The following is an 18,576-nucleotide window of genomic DNA, read 5'->3' as shown; positions in this document are numbered from 1 at the left end:
AACATGGCCTTTGCTACCTAGCTATTGATGCCTCCTGCTAAGACAAGGGACGCTCAAGCTATCGAGACAATTCCCTTCTATTTGAAACTAAACGAGCTCTCCACATTTCTGTGAGACATTGGTTCTCTGCTCAGGTCTATCCACATCGTGAACACGCCCATCTTCACGGTACAATGATCACCAGCATTCCCTGAGCGAGGTTCGGATCGACTTCACCTTCACCTCATTTTAGCGCACGTGAGCCAAAACCTTTGTCACGGGCCCTTGTGCTGTCATTCCCCGCTCAAACTAGCTACAACTTAACCTCCAGTCAACACTTGCAGCATCAAGTATTGCTAAAGCTGAGATTCCTGCCACATCCGAACATGGCGAGTAGCACCAAGAAACGACCGGTAAGCGACTGGACTGGAGCGATCACCGTGGGTTGAATACAACTGACATTTCGTTAGAAGTCGCCATCAACCAGTCAGGCCACTCCGTCCAAACGCGTACGAAAAGTGTCATCTTCAGCTAGCCATCCCGCTCCATCTAAACGGCAGACATTCAAACAGAAAGCATCATGCGCAAAGTCTGTTTTTCGTGGCAAGGAAGATCCCTACTTTCCTAGCAACGATGCACACGCTGCATCGTTGCCCACCAGCGATGACTGGCGGTTTCGAGTCAAAGTCATCTCGTCATCCACAGATCTTAATAACGATCTCTTCAAGGAAGCTGTGCAGGGCCTAGTCAAGATATGCTTTCCTCAGGGTGTACTGGAAACGCTTGGCATACAAGTCCTCGAAGAGCACATGCATACGGAAAACGCGCCAGAAGAGAACATTCGTAAAATGGTCCAGATATTCCGTGCTGAAATGGCTCATCGCGTCACCTGGATGCTTGCTGAGTATATGGACACTTCTGTAAAACTGGAGGCTGGGGTGGAGGCCATCGTTGCAGCCAGCGCGAATCTGCACGGTTCCACACTTGGGGACGACGTGTTGGGTGATGTGGTGGCTGGCATGCATCGCTTACGAGAGCGAATTCCAAGCAATTCGACACACGAGTTATCTAACGGTGCTGTCTTTCAAGAGTCAGCTAAGCCTAGTTCGCCTATACACCTTGAAGCTTCGGACAAGAACACTGGCAACCTCCCTTCTGGTGACATTTTTGACTTGGAACAGTCGGCAAGTGAAACGTTCACCCCAACGGTAAGAAAGAGGAAGGAAAAGAGCAAGGCAAGAGAACTTGACATGAGGGGAGAAGAGACACCAAACAATGCGGTAATCAATGTCGATACTTATCCAACGAAACCAGCCAGTATGAATACCCCCACACCAGCCCTGATGCAGAGAGAGAAAAAGATCTCTACCTCTTGGAAATGGGATATCCTCCCACAAGATGTCGCCTTCGCAGATGTTAGTGACTGCTTCAACACTGCCGCTGACCTTTTCGCCTACCATGCTCTGCCACTTGCGAAGAAGAAATTCGGAACCGCCGCGAAGCGCAAGGAGCTACGCCACAGAATGGAGGCTATGCTAGAAGAAACGCCACTCTCCGAGTATGAGAAATGGATGCAAAGCTACAGTAAACTGATTGAAGGGGACCGCACAATGTTGATTCGGGCTGAAGCCAATACAATATCGCTAGGACGGAGTACCACTGGAGCCACGCCTGCGCCTATCGATATCCGACATGTCCGGGAATCAAGAAAAAGCGTTGGGCATAGCACCAGCCAAGAAGTGGGACGTTCCGAGAAAACCAGCACACGCAGACCAAATCAGAATTCAGTGAAAGATGAAGCCGTTTCCAACGTGAGCGTTATAGAAACGAACTCACTGACCAAACCGCAAGCAGAAGTCACAGCGTCCACTACCGCCGTCAGAAACCGCTCGGTCGAAGCTTGCGTTCATGGAGCGCAAATGGATGGTGGCAAGGGTTTTAAGGCAAAAGGAACCCAGCTCTCTCGCAATAGTGCAGGGCATTCCAACGAAAGCAGCCGTAATCTCATCGATGCAACGGGCTCAAGAGCGGCTGGGGCTACTCTCTTAAGCAGCCAAACGCCAATAGTTGATCTGCTATTGGGCTTTTCTGCGCCTTGCAGTAAGGACGTGAATGCCTCAGTAGAAAGTTTGATCACAAACTTTGCGAAGAGGTCTTCTCTCACTGTTTGTATTCCGATATTGCTCTCGTTATAACGAACTAATCATTGCCAGTGTATGAAATTGCAGAAAAGCAACGGGACTACGAGGATGATCACTCTTCAACAGTTGCGCAAAAGTCTTCATGGGCGTTACAAAGGTCGCGCAGAAGTTTACAACAGTCACACAGAGGTTAGCTTGAGGAGAGACTTTGAGAAGTTGTTCATCCCTTGGGTAATTGAGAGTCACATCGAGTTCCCCGAGCTAAAGCAACACGTATTTATGTTTGCTCATCTTCTACCGGCGAGTAATTTTTCGATTTATGCTGAAGAATCCGTCATCACTAACAAAACTAAAGGGTTGTACACCAGTGTTTGATATCCTTTGTGATCCCATGATCTCACTCAAACCAGATTCAGTTTCCGTCGTGAAGGCTTCCATTGTGATGGCATTACATCAAAAGGGGCTCTCCATAGTAAATATCACGGGGACTATAGTAAGATCAGTGACTAACTAGTGGTAGAAATTACAGCCTTATGGCAGAGGTGAAAACTTCGAAGATGAGATCGCTTCGATCATTTTCGATACAAGGATGACTAATAGCTCAAAACGTCATCATTTAGATAGAGCCTCTCGCCACATTGCATTTCTCCACAGGAAGATATTTCCTGAATTGAAGGGCTCTGATTTAGCAAAGACATGGGAGACCATTTCGGGTTTAAGTTGGTGAGCAAGTAGAAGATTTTAGGTCCACCGCATGCGCTGGCTTGCATACACGAGAGCTTTTCCCCCTCTTTCATCTCACTTGGCAACATCCTTGAATATCGAAGAACGTGACAATTCGATAAAACTGCCATGTTATCAAAAAACTTCGTTGGCTCATTTTCTCTGGCACTGGTGGGTAAGGTGTCCGACACTTAATACTTTCACACGATGTCCACTCTTACGTACTAAGAACAGCGGAATATGAGAAAAGAATTCATTATGAGTCCAATGATTCTCACGTACATCATGCCATCGCTTTGCCGATCATCACAATGCCAATGTGATCCTCGCCGGCCGGGGTGCTTCTTTCTCACCGTGGACGCCAAGCGTCAAATCGATGACATATCGATATGCAACCACGTAAATTCCACACTAATGTAAATACATCAGACCTCCGTTCTTGCAAATGTCTAAGATTGTGTGATCTTCTTTCTTACTTTTACCCAAACGTGTTTTTATACGTAACATCGAAATGGCTTGTGGAGGAGGCTGTTGCGGCTCGAAAGTCACTCCGGCAAGTGAGCGGATTAATGACAACGCGAGCGTGAGATTGCCTTCGACAGAAAGTCTCGAACCTTCGACAGAAACTGGGGAACCTTCAACAATACGTGAAGTTACAAAGCAAGAAGCTGTTAGCGGAAGCCCTTACAAAGCGTCTGCGTCGAAAGATGACCTGAACAACTGTGCAGCTACCTGTTGTAGCACCACTCAAGAATCTCTACCCGAACGCCCAATCACCGCAAAAAACGATCAAGATTCATGCTGCGCTCCGAACGCAGGCAATAAAGCGAAATCAGTGGGTTGTTGCTCAACACCACCGGCACGAGAAGAGAGTCCAGTCAGCAAGCCATGCAACTCGAAAACACCAGAGAGGAATATTACAACTTCATCATGCTGCTCATCGAAAACCGATAAGAAGACAGCAGATGCTTGCGCGACGGACAAGGCTTGTTGCACAACGACACCAGCTGTGGCCACTGCCACAACCAAAGCACAGACATCATACTGCCCAAGCAATCCAACGTCTGCTCGCTGCGAGAATACCGCAAAGCCGTTGGTAGATGAGCCTGGATCTACTGTGTCTGGAGCAGGCTGCCAAGCCAATGCGAAGACCGACTGTTGTGACGATACGGCTGGTAGCGTATCAACTGATTCTTGCGCTGATGGCTGCTGTGGACCAAAGAAAGACGATAGTACTAAGTGTACCGTGGAAGTCAAAAAGTGTCCCACTCAAAAAGGCAAAACCGACTGTTGTGCTCCCAAATCATCATCTGGGTGCTGCAACCCCAAGTTAGGTCCGATAATTTCCACCACCGAGATCGAAGTGTACGACCCGGTCGACCTTGAACGTGGTGTTACCGACCTACAACATGTCAATCTCAGTATTTCTGGTATGACCTGTACCGGCTGTGAGACCAAGCTTCAGCGTACGCTAGGGACTCTCCCATACGTCAAGAATCTAAAGACCAGTCTCGTTCTCGCACGCGTTGAGCTGGACATCGTTGGAGCTGTTGCAACGCCGGAGGATATAGTGACCCACCTTCACCGCACGACGGAATTCAAGTGCGAGGTCATATCGAATCAGGGCTGTGGCCTTGACTTCATCGTAGACGGCGATGTGAAGAAGAAGATCGACGAAGAATGGCCAGAGGGTGTACTGGAAGTCAAGCTTCTAGGGAAGAACGGGCTGCGTGTCGAGTTCGATGCGAAGATAATTGGGGCGAGGGACCTACTCAATAGCGAATGGGGCGCTCCAATGCGTCTTGCACCGTTAAGTTTGGACGCATCGCTGGACGCAGGCAGCAGACACGTTCGACACATGATGTACATGACACTTCTCTCCGCTGTGCTCACAATACCCGTCCTTGTCATGTCATGGGCACCTCTACCTGAACGCGAGATTGCGTATGGCTCGGCTTCACTTGCACTGGCGACCATTGTCCAATTTGTGGTAGCAGGGCCATTCTACCCAAAAGCACTCAAGGCCTTGATCTTCTCGAAGGTGATTGAAATGGACCTTCTCATCGTATTGAGTACAAGCGCTGCGTACATCTTCTCAGTGGTAGCATATGGGTATATGATAGCAGGTAATCCACTCTCAACTGGCGAATTCTTCGAGACGAGTACACTACTCGTCACCCTCATCATGGTTGGGAGATGGGTCGCTTCTCTCGCCCGCCAAAAAGCTGCCGAATCTATCTCCATTCGTTCATTACAGACACCGACCGCCATCCTTGTCAACGGAGAAGGGTCCAAGGAAGAGATCGATGCAAGACTGTTACAGTTTGGTGATATATTCAGAGTTGCGCCTGACACTCGCATCCCCACCGACGGCACAGTTGTAAATGGCGTGTCGGAGGTAGACGAGTCGATGCTAACGGGTGAATCCAAGCCTGTTTACAAACAAACTGGATCATCTGTCATTGCTGGCTCTATCAATGGAAGCGGAATGCTCACTGTGCGACTGACTCGCTTGCCTGGTAACAATACTATCACGACCATCGCATGTATGGTTGACGAAGCGAAACTTTCGAAGCCAAAGATCCAAGAAATTGCCGATAAAGTTGCCAGCTACTTCGTCCCTGTTGTCGTCGCCCTAACGATCATCACATTTGTCATCTGGGTAGCTGTTGGCATTGCCGTACGTCGTCAATCTGGGTCCGAGGCAACGATTGAAGCTATCACATATGCCATCACGGTATTGATAGTATCTTGTCCATGTGCAATTGGCCTCGCTGTACCAATGGTGATTGTCATTGCTTCGGGCGTAGCTGCTAAACGTGGCGTAGTCTTCAAGTCTTCAAACAGTATCGAGGTGGCGTACAAGACTACTGACGTGGTATTCGACAAGACAGGCACTTTGACAACTGGAGAGTTAGCTGTCACTCATGAGGAGTACTTCGCAGAGGATGCCAACTTATCTAAATCGATATTGCTGGGCTTGCTAGTCAATATCAAGCATCCGGTATCAGCCGCAGTGGCAGCGCATCTAGAATCCCAGGGCATCTCACCTTCTACGATCGTCGACACGAAGGTACTTCCCGGCAAAGGTGTACAAGGCGCCTTCAATGGAGCAAATATTTGTGCCGGTAACTCGAGATGGCTCGGTCTGTCCGACCACACTCATGTCAAAGCTATGCTCTCCAAAGGCCTCACAACGTTCTGCTTCACCATCAACAACACCCTGATTGCAACCTTCGGCCTTCAGGACTCAATTCGTCCCGACGCCCTTTCCACAGTGTCCCAGCTCCAAGCCCGAGGCATCACTACTCACCTTCTCTCCGGCGATGATGACGGCGCTGTGCAAGCCATAGGCGCTGAACTCTCCATCCCACTAGCCAACATCCGCTCTCGCTGCTCCCCCTCTGATAAGCAAAACTACATCAAAAACCTCCTTTCCACGCCCTCCACAAATTCCGCCAAGCCCCGCAGCCCCATCGTCATCTTCGTCGGCGATGGCACAAACGACGCCCCCTCTCTTGCGCAAGCTACAATCGGTGTCCATATTTCCACGGGCACTGACATTGCGCAATCCGCCGCTGACGTTGTTCTCGTGCGACCGCATCTCAGCAACATTCTCACTATAATCAATGTTAGCAGGAAAGCGATACATCGAATCGCGTTCAACTTTGGCTGGAGCTTCACGTATAATTTGTTTGCGGTCTTGTTGGGCGCGGGTGCGTTTGTGCGGGCGAGAATTCCTCCCGAGTTTGCTGGGTTGGGTGAATTGGTTAGTGTATTGCCTGTTGTGGCTGCAGCGGTGGGATTGAAATGGGCGAAGATTTAAAAGAGTTTTTTTTTGCTTGACATTGTGGCGCATTCAGGCAGTGGTCGACTACAAGCGGTAATCGTGAGATCCCGGATGTAGCGTGACTACCACTCTGTTGGTGCAGCACGCGAGCCTGGAGGCTGAACTCACGAGGCAAAGTCCTTCTCGGAGTCGCTACGATGCTTAATCCTGGATGTGCTATTGCATGTATGCAATACATGCAGGGTACTATTGTATGGTAGATTGAAATAGACCATGTTGCATAGGCTAAACACAATACCACGTTCGGCGCTACCCTTAAGAACTGGAAAAGTCTGCTTTGGACTTGTCCGCGCTCCCGAAGCGATGAGAAAACGATCTTATTTCCACTATTGTATACATTTCATGACGGCTGTATATCGATTACATGTCCACGTTTGGGTAAGTATCCACGCCGTACACTTTGTGAGGAACATCCAATTGGTAGATATAGTATTGGGCCCACCGACTGAGCAGTTTAGGCGTACTCAGAACGTACATAGAATATGATTCAAGGACTAGTAAACTGCGGTACAAAAGACGTTGCTTTTGTTTGTGTTGTACTTCTCTTTTAACATACTAAAAACACATCCTTTCAGATTTCTCCTCTCATCATATTTTTATTTCTTCACTCAATCATGTTACCCAATCACTCCGCTCTTCTCTTCACCCTCGCCCTCGCCATCCCCACCCTCCATGCCATCCCAGCCGCCGCACCCCCCCTCCGTCCTCCCAAAGGCGCCGTAACCATAACATCCCTCAGCACCAGCCACATGGGAAGCGGGTGCCCCCCGTCCTCCGTCTCCATCAACCTCGCGCCCGACAACAGCGCGCTGACGCTCATCTTCGACGCCTTTGTGGCCGCCGACGGACCCAAAGCAATTGCCACAACTACGCGCGCGCTGTGCAAGGTTACTGTTGGGCTGGATGCAGCAGGGTGGGTGTTTGATGTTGCCAGTGTGGATTTCAGGGGTTATGTGTTGTTGGAGGCTGGTGTTGAGGCGAGTCTCGTGAGTCGCTGGAAGTGGGTTGATGCGGGGGGAAAGGATTTGAAGGGCAAGGTGAGTTTCGGTCAATTTGGTTTCTTGTCTTCATGTTTGAGTTGAGGCTTTGGGGTTGAGTTTTCGATATCGTGGGGGCAGGAACTCAAAGGCTGTTCTGTGCTTGTGGTCTAGTGACTTGTGAGTATGTCTTGCTTTTTACTGATTTTACTACCTTGATTAGGGTCATGCGCAGAAGAAACTCAGCGGTCCGTTTGAAGACGATGTGTTGCTGCACAAGGAGGGAGAGATGAGTGATGTTGAACCAAGTGTTTGTCAGAAGAAGGATGCTAGGTTGCAGATTAGCTTGAGTGCGACGGTTGATGCTGGGGGTGGGAAGAGGAATGGGTATGTGCAGGGGAGTTCAGCGGATGCAGCGTTTAGAGAGATTATGAATATGAAGTGGCGAAAGTGTTAGAGCAGGAAAGGATGGTTCGGGGAAACTGAGGTGGGCGTGTGGGGGTGAATTGAAGTGGAAGTAGCAAGAGGTGCTGTTGGATAATGGCAGCGGATGTCGATGAGTTGTTGCCCTGTCGCGTTGAGTTTCTGTGTTATATTGTTGATAGAGATCCTAGAATTCAATCTGAAGTTTTGTATTAGTTTTTCCGTCCTCAGTCCCGGGTGGGTTGTTACCTTGACTTTCGCACCTGTAGTCGCTGTTCATGAATGACTTTGTCAACAGTGACATGTTAGCAACAGAGCCAAAATTCTCCCAAATATAGAACATATTGTCTCTCGTTTCACGCATGCATCTGTTTTGCCAAAGAGTATCTACAATCAGTATGGCACGCGCATAGAGACTACGAACAAAACACCCTAGTGATCAAGCAGCCACTTATACTCACATCGACGAGAATGCAAAAACATCCTCACAGATTTAACCAAGTCATCTGCACCACGAGTTCATCAGGAGATTTCAACGCAGACCTCCAGTTCGATCCTATACAATGGCCAGCGCATCTGAGGCGTGCGCAGAAACTTCACCGTCCAAGACGTCCACAACGGCTTCGCTGCTCGCGAAGCCAGACACATACCACCGGTACCATTCCTGCGGAACTAAAGTTATGCAGAGGCTGGGATTAGGTACCGTACCTACTGTGCGACTAAAATGGGCTCAACAGCAGAGTCCCACTGGCAACATAGTGGCACGGTGATGAGAGCCTCTGGGCGGTCCTAACACGCCACATCACGCATCACGTCCGGTTTTCCGAGCTTTCTATCTGATGTCCTCGTGGCGCTGACCAACAAGCTGTTGCACATGTAACGTGGGATGCCTCCTTGTCGTTGGCGTCGAGGACAATGACGTGTGGATATTGCACCACGACATCTCGCCCAGCAATATTATTCCGAGCCCTCCAGACCACCCAGGTAGTTTCGCATTCGTAGTACTGGGGGATCTTGGTTAGAGTATTTCACCTTGCGCTGGGCGGGCTAAAGGGAATGTGCTGTTGCGGCAGCAGCTGGACTTTCGGGCACCAGGAAGGGGTGATGTATACATGAGGAAAACGGATGAGGAGATTGTGAAAGAGCGCATGTAGCAGGCTTTGTGAGTTGGATCAACGATATTCATACTATACATTTGTCTGGCTTCCCAGATGAGCTCTCATAAGATCTCAATCAAATAGGATTCTTGAGCTACCTAACGAGGATGGTATCTATCGTAGTGTGGTATCGTCCACATAATCAATCTATCATAATAATAATCTCAATTCTGTCCGGCGCAGCCAATATCACACCACGCGCACCTCTTCTCCCACTAGACAGGTTCTATTATCCCGCGGACCGTTTCCATTGAGTCCTCCGCCGAGCCGCTACTGTTAGCTACGGCCAGCTACGCCTACCCTTGCGCTCACTCAGGCGCCGCCAGGATCCGACACACGCCAGCCAGCCAGACGAATTACCTCTTTGTTATTGCAGGCGTAGCCTCACTGCAAACTAGTGTGCTGATGGGGTGTCAGGATAAGGGTTAGTGATGCTTAGTGCTGCGTTCGACGATTGCGGTTTTGGGAAAGTTGTTGAAAAGGCTTTTAGGTTGGATGATGAGCACGACGCCCACCTCACAGCTCATGTCGACTGCGATTGAAGAGTCACTACAGGAGAACAGGGAGAGTTATTGGGCTTAGGATATCAATTTGAACCAAGTGGAATGTGTCGACGCCTTCGCGATGGGCTAAACTAAGGGCTGGTAATCTCTATCTCCATCTCAGATGCAACCTTGGCAGTGCAAGCTCATTGCTCCAGCGTAAATCGACATTTATGCCTTCTCGTAAGGCGGGAGGCTGTCCGACTCAGTAGCTTTTGCCGCAGCCCTTGCCTTGCGCCTCTCAAGCCTGGCCAACTCCCTCGCGACCGCCTTGGCTAACTTCCTGCGATCCTCACGCTCCTTCTGCTGGATGACATCGAGCTTGCCCTTTCCGCTCCACACCTTGGCGAATTCCTTTCTGAATTTCTGGCTAAAAGTGAGATGCTTGTCCGCCTCCTCTTCGGCCTTGCGTGTCTTCTGCTCCGTCTCATCATCTGTGTCGTAGAAGTCGGACTCGTCCTCGTTTTCGACCAGAGGGTTGGTTTCGCTGCTTTCGAGGCTAACGGCGCGCTGGTTGCGGGCTTTGTCCCATGCTTTGGTGCGGCTGTAGGCGACGCAGCCGGTGATGCCTAGTATGGTGATGAAGGGGAAGGCTAGGAAGAGCACCATTACGCAGCCAAAGGCGATGAGGTCCTCGTCCATGTTTCTGAATTTGCTGGGTTGAGAAGCTTGGGAAGAGGTGGGTGTAGACTTGGATATATGGAGTTGTCGTACATCTAGGAGGGCATGGAAGAGTGAATGATGTTAAAGGGAGGAAGGTTCGCCACCTGCGTGGCGCAGCAGCGCGGTACGTCACGATCGCAAAAGTCATGTGACATTACAACAGGCCGTTCGTTGTGGTTCATTGGCAACGTCGAGTATCAAAACTGTAAAATCTCTGCATCTCAGCTGAGAGATTTTCACTGGCGGCTATCACGAATTAAGACCTCACATCCCTTGAATAATAGATTCAACTTCAACTAGCAAAAGAGAATAGAGTCACGTGACTAATGGCCACATCACTCCCAGTCTGATTAGATGCGAGGTATATGTAGAGACCTACAGTATCAGGCTAGGCAGCAATGTTTTCATTGTTACAAACGCCTCGTTAAAATACAAAGTGATTTGTGTATCGTCTCAATATTGCCACACTCTTAACCATAGAGGACTCAATCAAATGGACTCGTTGATTGCATAGCGCCAATAAGGATTATTCCACGCGCACACTGCTACCGTTGGTTAAGATACCGGTAATGTAGTTTCGTAAAAAAAAAGGTATCTTGTGTCGACAGCCGCCATGGTAGGCCTTGCCGCCACTTTCACCTTAGATTTAACGTTAGGCCGTATCAAGCTTAAGAAAACATTCCCACTCCTTTAGGGAGAATCTTAGCCTAGAAAGAAATCCTGCAATGTTTGTTGATACGCAAATACAAACTTGGTCTAGGCTTCGCATTCAAAGCTGCACGCCTTCACTGTTACTTTCACCTCTTACCTGCCAAAGCTAGCTGCCAAATCTCCCGCGACCTGATAATTGCCCCATCCTCCAGATCCCTTTAGAACCACACGAACAAAAGACACCACCTTGTTTAAAGTGATCGATTTCTCGCTTGCCATGCAAATGACGCCGCAGCCTCTTACTACCTGCGCTGCATGTGGCAATCCTGCAACAGATAAATGTAGTGGCTGCAGGTCTATCAATTACTGTGGAAAGTTCTGTCAAACTACGCATTGGAAGTCGCACAAGCTTACTTGCGAGCAACGCCTACTCGAGAAGGCACTATCGCGTGTTGCTATCTTGGTCCAGAAAGCATACTTCGATTTCAGTGAACAGACCTTCGATACACAAATTATCAAGGTGGAGGAGTGTGGTGATCAATGGCTCATTCAAGATGGGGATCAGCAGCGCAAGAGAACCTATTTCGTCAAGTTCCCTCAACATCTTATGAAGAATGAACAAATGAAGCAGGCGGTGTTATGTGCTTGGAAATGCAACGAGGCTCTAGGCTTCCTTCACCAGCTTCTGAGTGGACTTCTTGATGGTAAGTCTGCATTTATAACTGGTTGTAAGCGTGAATTAACCATCTTAAGGACTCAACGTGAAGATTGAAGAGGTATCGATCACACTTGGATCGGTTCCACGCACTATCAAGATCGTTAACTCTGACGGCTTCCGCCTCGAGAACTGGCCAACATACATGCACGAAGGCCTTCGAATCACATCCACGAAGACTGGAAAGCAGTATCTATTTGATTTTTGCGGCTCTCAGTACGGGATACATCGAGCATTATGGAAGACGCCTGTCTACGAAGCGCAGTTCTCCGCAAAAATAGGCAAAGCATATCCGTTTGGAACACACAAGCATATTTTCGGTATTCTACGAAATATTAAAGGGATTCCGAGGCTCACCTACGGCATTGTCGGAGACGCAGCGGAGAGGCTAGAGATGGCAATCGTAGCCTGGGAGAAGAAGAATCGCATGCCCTTGTCGCGTATCAGGTCCCAGAACGATGTTGATTTTGGAAAATCTGAGAAAGAACTTATCGAAACTTGCCGTGCAGCGACAAGTGCATTCGTCGAACACAATGATTTCACTGCTATATTCCAAGATTCGATTGAGTATGCCAGGACACATCCAGGGGAGAGTGGGGAACTTATCACGCGAACATTCCGTGAGTTTCTGAAGTAAGGTTTGACGAACATGGATACCAGGGTTTCCAACGGCAAAAGGTCAATGCTGCTCAAGACGAGGTTTTGCAAGCTGATCTAATATTGCTTAAGATGCTCTAAAACTATACTATTGCAGTGTGTCAAGACCAAGAGGGTTTCAGCATGGGCATAGGAGTGTGTGTGTGTCGAGGAGATCGCGCGATAGAGCGATTTCCAGCCACTCTACGCCCAGCAATGATCCATAGCAGTCAAACCTTTCAAAGAACCAGACCATGACATTATGTCTTAACTCTGCTGATCCACGTGTTTCTTTGAAATCAATCTCATTGGTATGGAAAACTTGGCCCGCCTATATTGCCAACTACAGCCTCACTAGACGCAGTATTTTGCCCCCTCTTACTTCACCCATTTGATGTCTTACTCTATGGCTATTGATTCCGATGAGAGATACTTAACCTGCCAGAAATGTGACTTACCGTCTGCAGCCAGATGCAGTCATTGCAAGATCGCGCACTACTGCAGTACAACATGCCAAAAGACGTCTTGGAAAAAGCACAAGCACGATTGCAAGAAAATGGGACTTGAATGCGTGATCTGTATGGTGGGGAGCCTTTCATTAGAAACTGTTCTTCACAACTGTTCTTTACATGGCATGAAATCAGGATAGACGAGCAATACTATAGATGGGAATTAAGTGGCAAGTGGATGATAACGCACAAATCCTGAGGTGAAGGGGACACTCTTGGCAGATTCGATGTGTCCGCACTTCGTTGCGTATTTCTCCAAGACCGTGGCAAAGATTCCGCGATGTTATGCAAGGACACCAAGGGAGAAATTACTGATATAAAACAGGGTCTTCAGTGACTATCAGGGAAGTCGGTTTGATAGTGAAGAACCCCAACTTGGCTCCGCTTAACACCGAATTTAGAAAGACCATGCAGAGTCATCCTAGCTTCTCATACCATCTATATTATGCCCTCGAGTGGAGGCACAGTGTCCTCACCATACCAAACCGTATGACCCAAAATCTCTCGAGCAGTACTACATGCCTTGAAAAGCACCATTGAGTAGCCTTGTGGTGCTTGTTTAGTCATGCGATGGACATGGCTCGATTATGCTGTACTGTGGTCCTAAACTGTCGATATACTATTCGCAAGGTGGATTCCCAAAGCTCACCAAAGGAAAATGATGCATTGCTGGCAGTCCAGGTGATGTATTTACATTGAACCTGGTATGGTGGATCGCGCATATTGACTGCTCTTGAATTTCCGCAAAAGAACACGAGCTCGGCGCCTGACGCCGTTGAGAAGAATAACGAAATCAAATAGGTAGTGCCGGAAGTCTTGAGAATGTACCGGGAGAACGTTGCAATCTGTGTCCATAATTTAGCAAAGTCAGATGAATGCGAAATATATGTTTACATAGTAGAATACACAATACACTAGAGCCATAAGGAAGCGCGAGTATAAGAAATATAGACAATACAGATAGTTTTAACTGCTTCCCAGCCTACCAAGGGACCTGTCCTCTGCGGTGGCAATTTTGGCAACATGAAGGCAAGAATGATGGGCAAGCCAGCGATGTTGATAAATCTGAGCACCCTTATTGTCCACCCGAAGCCAGGGTTGGGATTCAGCTGCCATAATACAACGGTAAACACTGAGCCTCGCGGAGTCATAAAAAGGGTGTCGAATCATGGCAGAAGAAGGTTCTTGGAGGGAATGCGGTATGACATCGTACATGTCAACTGTTTTGGCCATGAGATTTGGTCTTGTGGTCTAATATCCATCGGTAGCTTGGTAGATATGAAGGCGGCTACTTTCTTGAGGAATAAACGCCCCATATTGATGTGGTGGAAATGAGCGGTAATAGTGTTGTGATCGGTTATTCGATGATCAACATACCAGAGCCAAGATTTATAAATATGGGGATCAATACGGACCACCGTATACCTACAAGACATTGTGGAGATTTTGACCTCAGGTAATGAGGCTGTGGCCGCGATAAGAAAGTTGACGCCTAATATGGATTGATTGAAATTGGCAACAGTCAAAAGTTTCATGATATATTGCGTCTGGAGGTGGACATCCAACGACAGCGGCGTATCTATCTCAGGCTTCTCATCGGCGCATGACATGAAACAAGTCAACACTGCTAATTGGTGTCTAAAGATCGTTAGCATCGGACTCGTCAAGTTTCCAAGTGATAACATGCGAGAAAATAGGAAGGATAGAGAAACTTACTGACATAGGGTGTGAAGGTAGATCGAGAGAGATCACCTTTTGGCGAGGCGTTGGACAAGTTCTAGATCGCGCTGATGCTGGCCATCAATAGTATAGATCCATCGGTTCTCGTTCTTTCTCCACCAGCGGTTGGGTAGATATGCTTCCCTTAAACTGGTTAGTATTCCAAGAGACCACATGATTTAATGGCTTACAGCATATAATACTCATCACGCTGATAGGGGAACTCCAGGCTCAAAGGCCCGTGCTTTGAAAGGAAGCCATCCGCACCAGAGGCAACGTCTGCATCTGTCATGGCGACGTGAACCCGCTTGTTGCCTTTGTTCTTTCCGTGGCGCCGAATAGCGTGTGTGGTACTTTCGAGGTGCTGCTCCAGAATGTTTGCGTGCCACAAAGAGTTCTCCACAGCTTTCCTGGCAATACGGGCGTTTCGGGCCACCAACTCATCATTCCACGCCTCTTTCTGACCCCTGGGTACGATTGGAATCGGAGTTCCGCTGTCTAGATGAGAGCGCCAATGTGCAAAATCCAGAACGAGCCCGAGATTGTTCCATGTGAGAATACACGTGAGACAGGTGCAAAGTTGATGGGGATCAGGCGACTGGATATGCTGATAGGGTCGGTTATGTATACTCAATTGTTTCTGCCGATCGGGATTGATAAGCAGCTTCTGGATGTCTGGCTCAACTTCTGACAAAAGCCTCGGTGTTGGAAAGCACTGGACGAGAATGGGGTAGCGCAGTCTGATGATGGCATCACCAAGGATGGTGGCATTGGCATGAACAAGATCACGAAAGCGGCGGTTCACCGCGCCAAAGCTCAGAACATCGCTTGGAAGCAGATATTCGAGGCTTTCAAGAATCAGTTCCGTGGGAAGCTTGGCGAGGTTGATGATGGCCTCTCGCTTCCGTTGTCGCGTGGTTTCCTTTCGTTTCAGACGTTCTGTGCGCTTGTTTCTGATTGTAAGTCTTGCAGTGTTATCCTCAAGGGGCTCATCATCATCGCTCACGTAGCGTGGCATCGCCGTATCAATCGAAGGATTCAGAAGGGAGTCGGACGGTGATGCATGCCTGGTAGTAGTGATGATACGCACGGCGATTGCAGGTGGCGGAGATGAATTAGCCAATGAACGTATTCCAAGATTTCCCTTGTCCGTTATTGATTCCCGCACGTGACCATCAACTCTACACCCATTATCATCAACGCTACGTTCCAGCCTCTGCACCTCAAAATCCAATCGTTAACAATGCTAGTTCACAAGTCTTGGACTGGAAGTGCGTTAGTTACCTGTTTCAGGAAAATACAATCAATCTGCCCTCCTTGGCCGACCGCTTACGTTACGAATACCATACCTATCGTACATTATCTTGCCTGACCTTCTTCAGATCATGTTTCAGATTATATTCTTCTTATCGTCCTGTCACTCAACGTAATATTCCCCTCTTGTCCGACGACGACATTTGCCGCGCAGAGCACGCGACTCCATGTAACCAAGTGTTGGTCTCACAAACTCTGGTTGTGACCATTGATTGGCTACAAACTACCGTAATCACCGTGGCGCGCAGCCGACATGGCGTCATGCAGCATTTCTAAGCATCGGACTCTGCATGAACGCTTCAAGACAATGCATAAAGGCATCGCCATCACAGCGACCATCACAACGTAACCCTACCTGTCAATCTCAATCACAAGACTCACAGGCAACCATCAACATGACTACCGCAAGATTTCTTCACATTGATACCTCTTCATACGAGGGAAAGCCATGGAGCAAAGTGGACGGTGGCGGCAATAGCTTCAGCGAGAAGAGCTATGAAAGACAAGTCACAGATATCCGTGGAAGAGAACATGAATTCACCACGGAAAACTCTGGATTCCAAGTTTTAAAATACCCGGCAAAAGAGAAGCTGTTTACCGACGACCAGGCTGTGCGCGAAGGCTACTACCACGAAGTCCTGAACCTGCTGCGTGACACCATTCCAGGCATCAGGAAGATTGTCATCTTCGATCACACCATCCGCCGACGGACAAAAGATGCTGCTCGAAAGCCGGTACAGCAAGTTCATGTCGATCAGACGGCCGATGCGGCGGAAGCTCGTGTTCGTCGTCACGTGCCCAAAGATGAAGCTGAAGACCTTCTCAAGGGCCGCTATCAAATCATCAACGTATGGCGTCCAATTGAGAACCCCGCTTCTGACCACCCTCTTGCAGTCGTCGACTGGCGTAGCACATCACCAGAAGACTTGATTCCTACGGACCTGCTATACCCAAAGCGCGACTCCATGGACGCAGATGATCGCGGGAAGGAGGTTCCGCCCGTCAAGTTCGATGACAAGTCCACAGAAGGTTATGAGGTAAAGGGTGAGGTCATGTATGTTGCACCAAACGAGAACCATAAATTCTACTATCAAAGCAACATGACACCTGACGAGGCGTTGTTGTTGAAGTGCTTCGACAGCCATGGTGAGGGTATGCCAAATGGGAAGAAGGGACTTGCTGTGGGAACACCACATACTGCATTTGCGGACCCTAAGACGCCTGCAGATGCGCCCGGCCGTCAGAGTATTGAAGTAAGGTGCTTGGTCTTCTGCGAATGATTGGCCACAGAGTTTTTCCTTCTCTTCTAAAATAACCTGATTTAGTATTTCATGCAACAAACTATTTCTCTTGTATCTCTTAGATAATTGTTTGTGCGGCGTGTGACGTGTTCACCTTCACCTTCACTTAATCTTGTCACTAAGCAACAACATTCCAATTGATCTCAAAACCTTCTCTTCGAATTCTCACCACAATCGTCTCGTGCCACTCTTGCAATATGTCATCATCTTCAGATCGCAAGGCTCGAACTATTGATCGCGTCCAACTTTGGACGCCGCCGCCGACACCAAACAAACAGCGCGATCGCTCCGTGAGATGCGCGATGCCTAGCCCTCCCCCACGAAAGCAGCGCACAGTGAATGATTTAATTTCCCCAGCTCCGCCGATGGAGAAGTCGTTACTGAACGATGGACAATCAAAGTCGCGGAAGAATGAAGGCAAACGGTTGCATAAAGCAGAGAAGAATCGAAAGAGACTCGCGGCCAAAAAGGCGCAGAGGCGTGGAGCGAAAAAGCCTTTGCAAATGGCTCACTGCCCCGGGAAGCAAGATGCGACTTTGACTCCACCGAGAGAGTTGACACAAAAGAATGTTGTCCAAGGCGATGTTGCGTCAAGCAAGCCATCACTGGATGCGCCACCAGGACCTGCTACATTCGAGCCAGACAGGAGCGAAGATGAACATGAGTCATGCCAAAATATTGAGGAGGTAGATGTACAGACAATACAGCCACAAGACTCTAACCACCCGATGCTATGCTTCGAATCGATCGAATCATCAGACTCAGAATCCTGCACCGCGGAAAAAGCCTCCATGATGCAGAATCTACTATATAAGAGTGTTGAAGAAACAGTCGCGTTCATTGACAGCATGTCATCTGACCCAATGCCTCACTCCCAACCAGGCGATCCCTCAGATCAAGCCGTCGTAACAACAGCACTGAAACTGCTCCTCACTCTGCAAGCCGAGCAAACAACTCTCAACTCTCATTCCTTCGCGCTCGAGGCCCAGATCACTGCGCTTAAGAGCACAAGGTTCAAGGTGGACTATGTAGCTATTGCCAAATTGGAAGAGGAATTGGATTTGACTGTGGCGCTAAGCTTCGATATGTTTGTTGGGGAGTGGGCGTTCCGCGACTTGCTTGAGGTGAGGAAGGAGGACCTTGGGTTTGATTTGGTAGGGGCGTTGGCTGAATTTGCGAGAGATGTTGAGGGGTTGGTTAAGGGGTTCGAGGACGCCATGGCAAAGATTGGAAAGTAGTGGTGTGGAAGTGATTGGCGTTGAGTTGGTCAGATATG

The 18,576-nt window shown here is 48.7% G+C and overlaps 10 protein-coding genes across 10 annotated transcripts; 7 read left to right on the top strand and 3 right to left on the bottom strand.

Annotated features, from left to right (window-relative positions):
- Positions 1-365: 365 nt before the first annotated feature.
- Positions 366-2,847, top strand: IAQ61_007847 (uncharacterized protein; the record flags this gene model as incomplete). Its single annotated transcript, XM_066097760.1, has 5 exons — positions 366-392; positions 450-2,144; positions 2,193-2,420; positions 2,476-2,592; positions 2,641-2,847. The coding sequence occupies 5 exons, from the start codon at positions 366-368 to the stop codon at positions 2,845-2,847; spliced, it is 2,274 nt and encodes a 757-aa protein (XP_065952257.1).
- A 1,428-nt stretch (positions 2,848-4,275) lies between these two features.
- IAQ61_007846 (uncharacterized protein) lies at positions 4,276-6,669 on the top strand (the record flags this gene model as incomplete). Its single annotated transcript, XM_003841956.2, has 1 exon — positions 4,276-6,669. One exon carries the CDS (start codon positions 4,276-4,278, stop codon positions 6,667-6,669), a length of 2,394 nt encoding a protein of 797 aa, XP_003842004.2.
- Positions 6,670-7,268: 599 nt separating this feature from the next.
- Positions 7,269-8,141, top strand: IAQ61_007845 (uncharacterized protein; the record flags this gene model as incomplete). The annotated part of the gene is made up of 2 exons (XM_003841957.2): positions 7,269-7,730; positions 7,894-8,141. Coding segments are annotated over 2 exons (696 nt in total), but the record flags the coding sequence as incomplete, so codon positions are not given.
- Positions 8,142-9,963: 1,822 nt separating this feature from the next.
- On the bottom strand, positions 9,964-10,434 carry IAQ61_007844 (uncharacterized protein; the record flags this gene model as incomplete). The annotated part of the gene is made up of 1 exon (XM_003841959.1): positions 9,964-10,434. One exon carries the CDS (start codon positions 10,432-10,434, stop codon positions 9,964-9,966), a length of 471 nt encoding a protein of 156 aa, XP_003842007.1.
- Positions 10,435-11,389: 955 nt separating this feature from the next.
- IAQ61_007843 (uncharacterized protein) lies at positions 11,390-11,878 on the top strand (the record flags this gene model as incomplete). The annotated part of the gene is made up of 1 exon (XM_066097759.1): positions 11,390-11,878. One exon carries the CDS (start codon positions 11,390-11,392, stop codon positions 11,876-11,878), a length of 489 nt encoding a protein of 162 aa, XP_065952256.1.
- Positions 11,879-11,966: 88 nt separating this feature from the next.
- IAQ61_007842 (uncharacterized protein) lies at positions 11,967-12,458 on the top strand (the record flags this gene model as incomplete). Its single annotated transcript, XM_066097758.1, has 1 exon — positions 11,967-12,458. One exon carries the CDS (start codon positions 11,967-11,969, stop codon positions 12,456-12,458), a length of 492 nt encoding a protein of 163 aa, XP_065952255.1.
- A 1,674-nt stretch (positions 12,459-14,132) lies between these two features.
- Positions 14,133-14,621, bottom strand: IAQ61_007841 (uncharacterized protein; the record flags this gene model as incomplete). The annotated part of the gene is made up of 1 exon (XM_066097757.1): positions 14,133-14,621. The coding sequence occupies one exon, from the start codon at positions 14,619-14,621 to the stop codon at positions 14,133-14,135; it is 489 nt and encodes a 162-aa protein (XP_065952254.1).
- A 251-nt stretch (positions 14,622-14,872) lies between these two features.
- On the bottom strand, positions 14,873-16,045 carry IAQ61_007840 (uncharacterized protein; the record flags this gene model as incomplete). Its single annotated transcript, XM_066097756.1, has 2 exons — positions 14,873-15,887; positions 16,035-16,045. The coding sequence occupies 2 exons, from the start codon at positions 16,043-16,045 to the stop codon at positions 14,873-14,875; spliced, it is 1,026 nt and encodes a 341-aa protein (XP_065952253.1).
- Positions 16,046-16,289: 244 nt separating this feature from the next.
- On the top strand, positions 16,290-17,279 carry IAQ61_007839 (uncharacterized protein; the record flags this gene model as incomplete). Its single annotated transcript, XM_003841962.2, has 1 exon — positions 16,290-17,279. The coding sequence occupies one exon, from the start codon at positions 16,290-16,292 to the stop codon at positions 17,277-17,279; it is 990 nt and encodes a 329-aa protein (XP_003842010.2).
- A 218-nt stretch (positions 17,280-17,497) lies between these two features.
- IAQ61_007838 (uncharacterized protein) lies at positions 17,498-18,538 on the top strand (the record flags this gene model as incomplete). The annotated part of the gene is made up of 1 exon (XM_003841963.1): positions 17,498-18,538. The coding sequence occupies one exon, from the start codon at positions 17,498-17,500 to the stop codon at positions 18,536-18,538; it is 1,041 nt and encodes a 346-aa protein (XP_003842011.1).
- Positions 18,539-18,576: the final 38 nt, after the last annotated feature.

This window comes from Plenodomus lingam (genome assembly GCF_022343315.1).
Source record: "Plenodomus lingam strain CAN1 chromosome Unknown contig_3, whole genome shotgun sequence".
Classification (NCBI taxonomy): Eukaryota; Fungi; Ascomycota; class Dothideomycetes; order Pleosporales; family Leptosphaeriaceae; genus Plenodomus; species Plenodomus lingam.
This window is presented reverse-complemented; position numbering and strand designations above follow the sequence as displayed.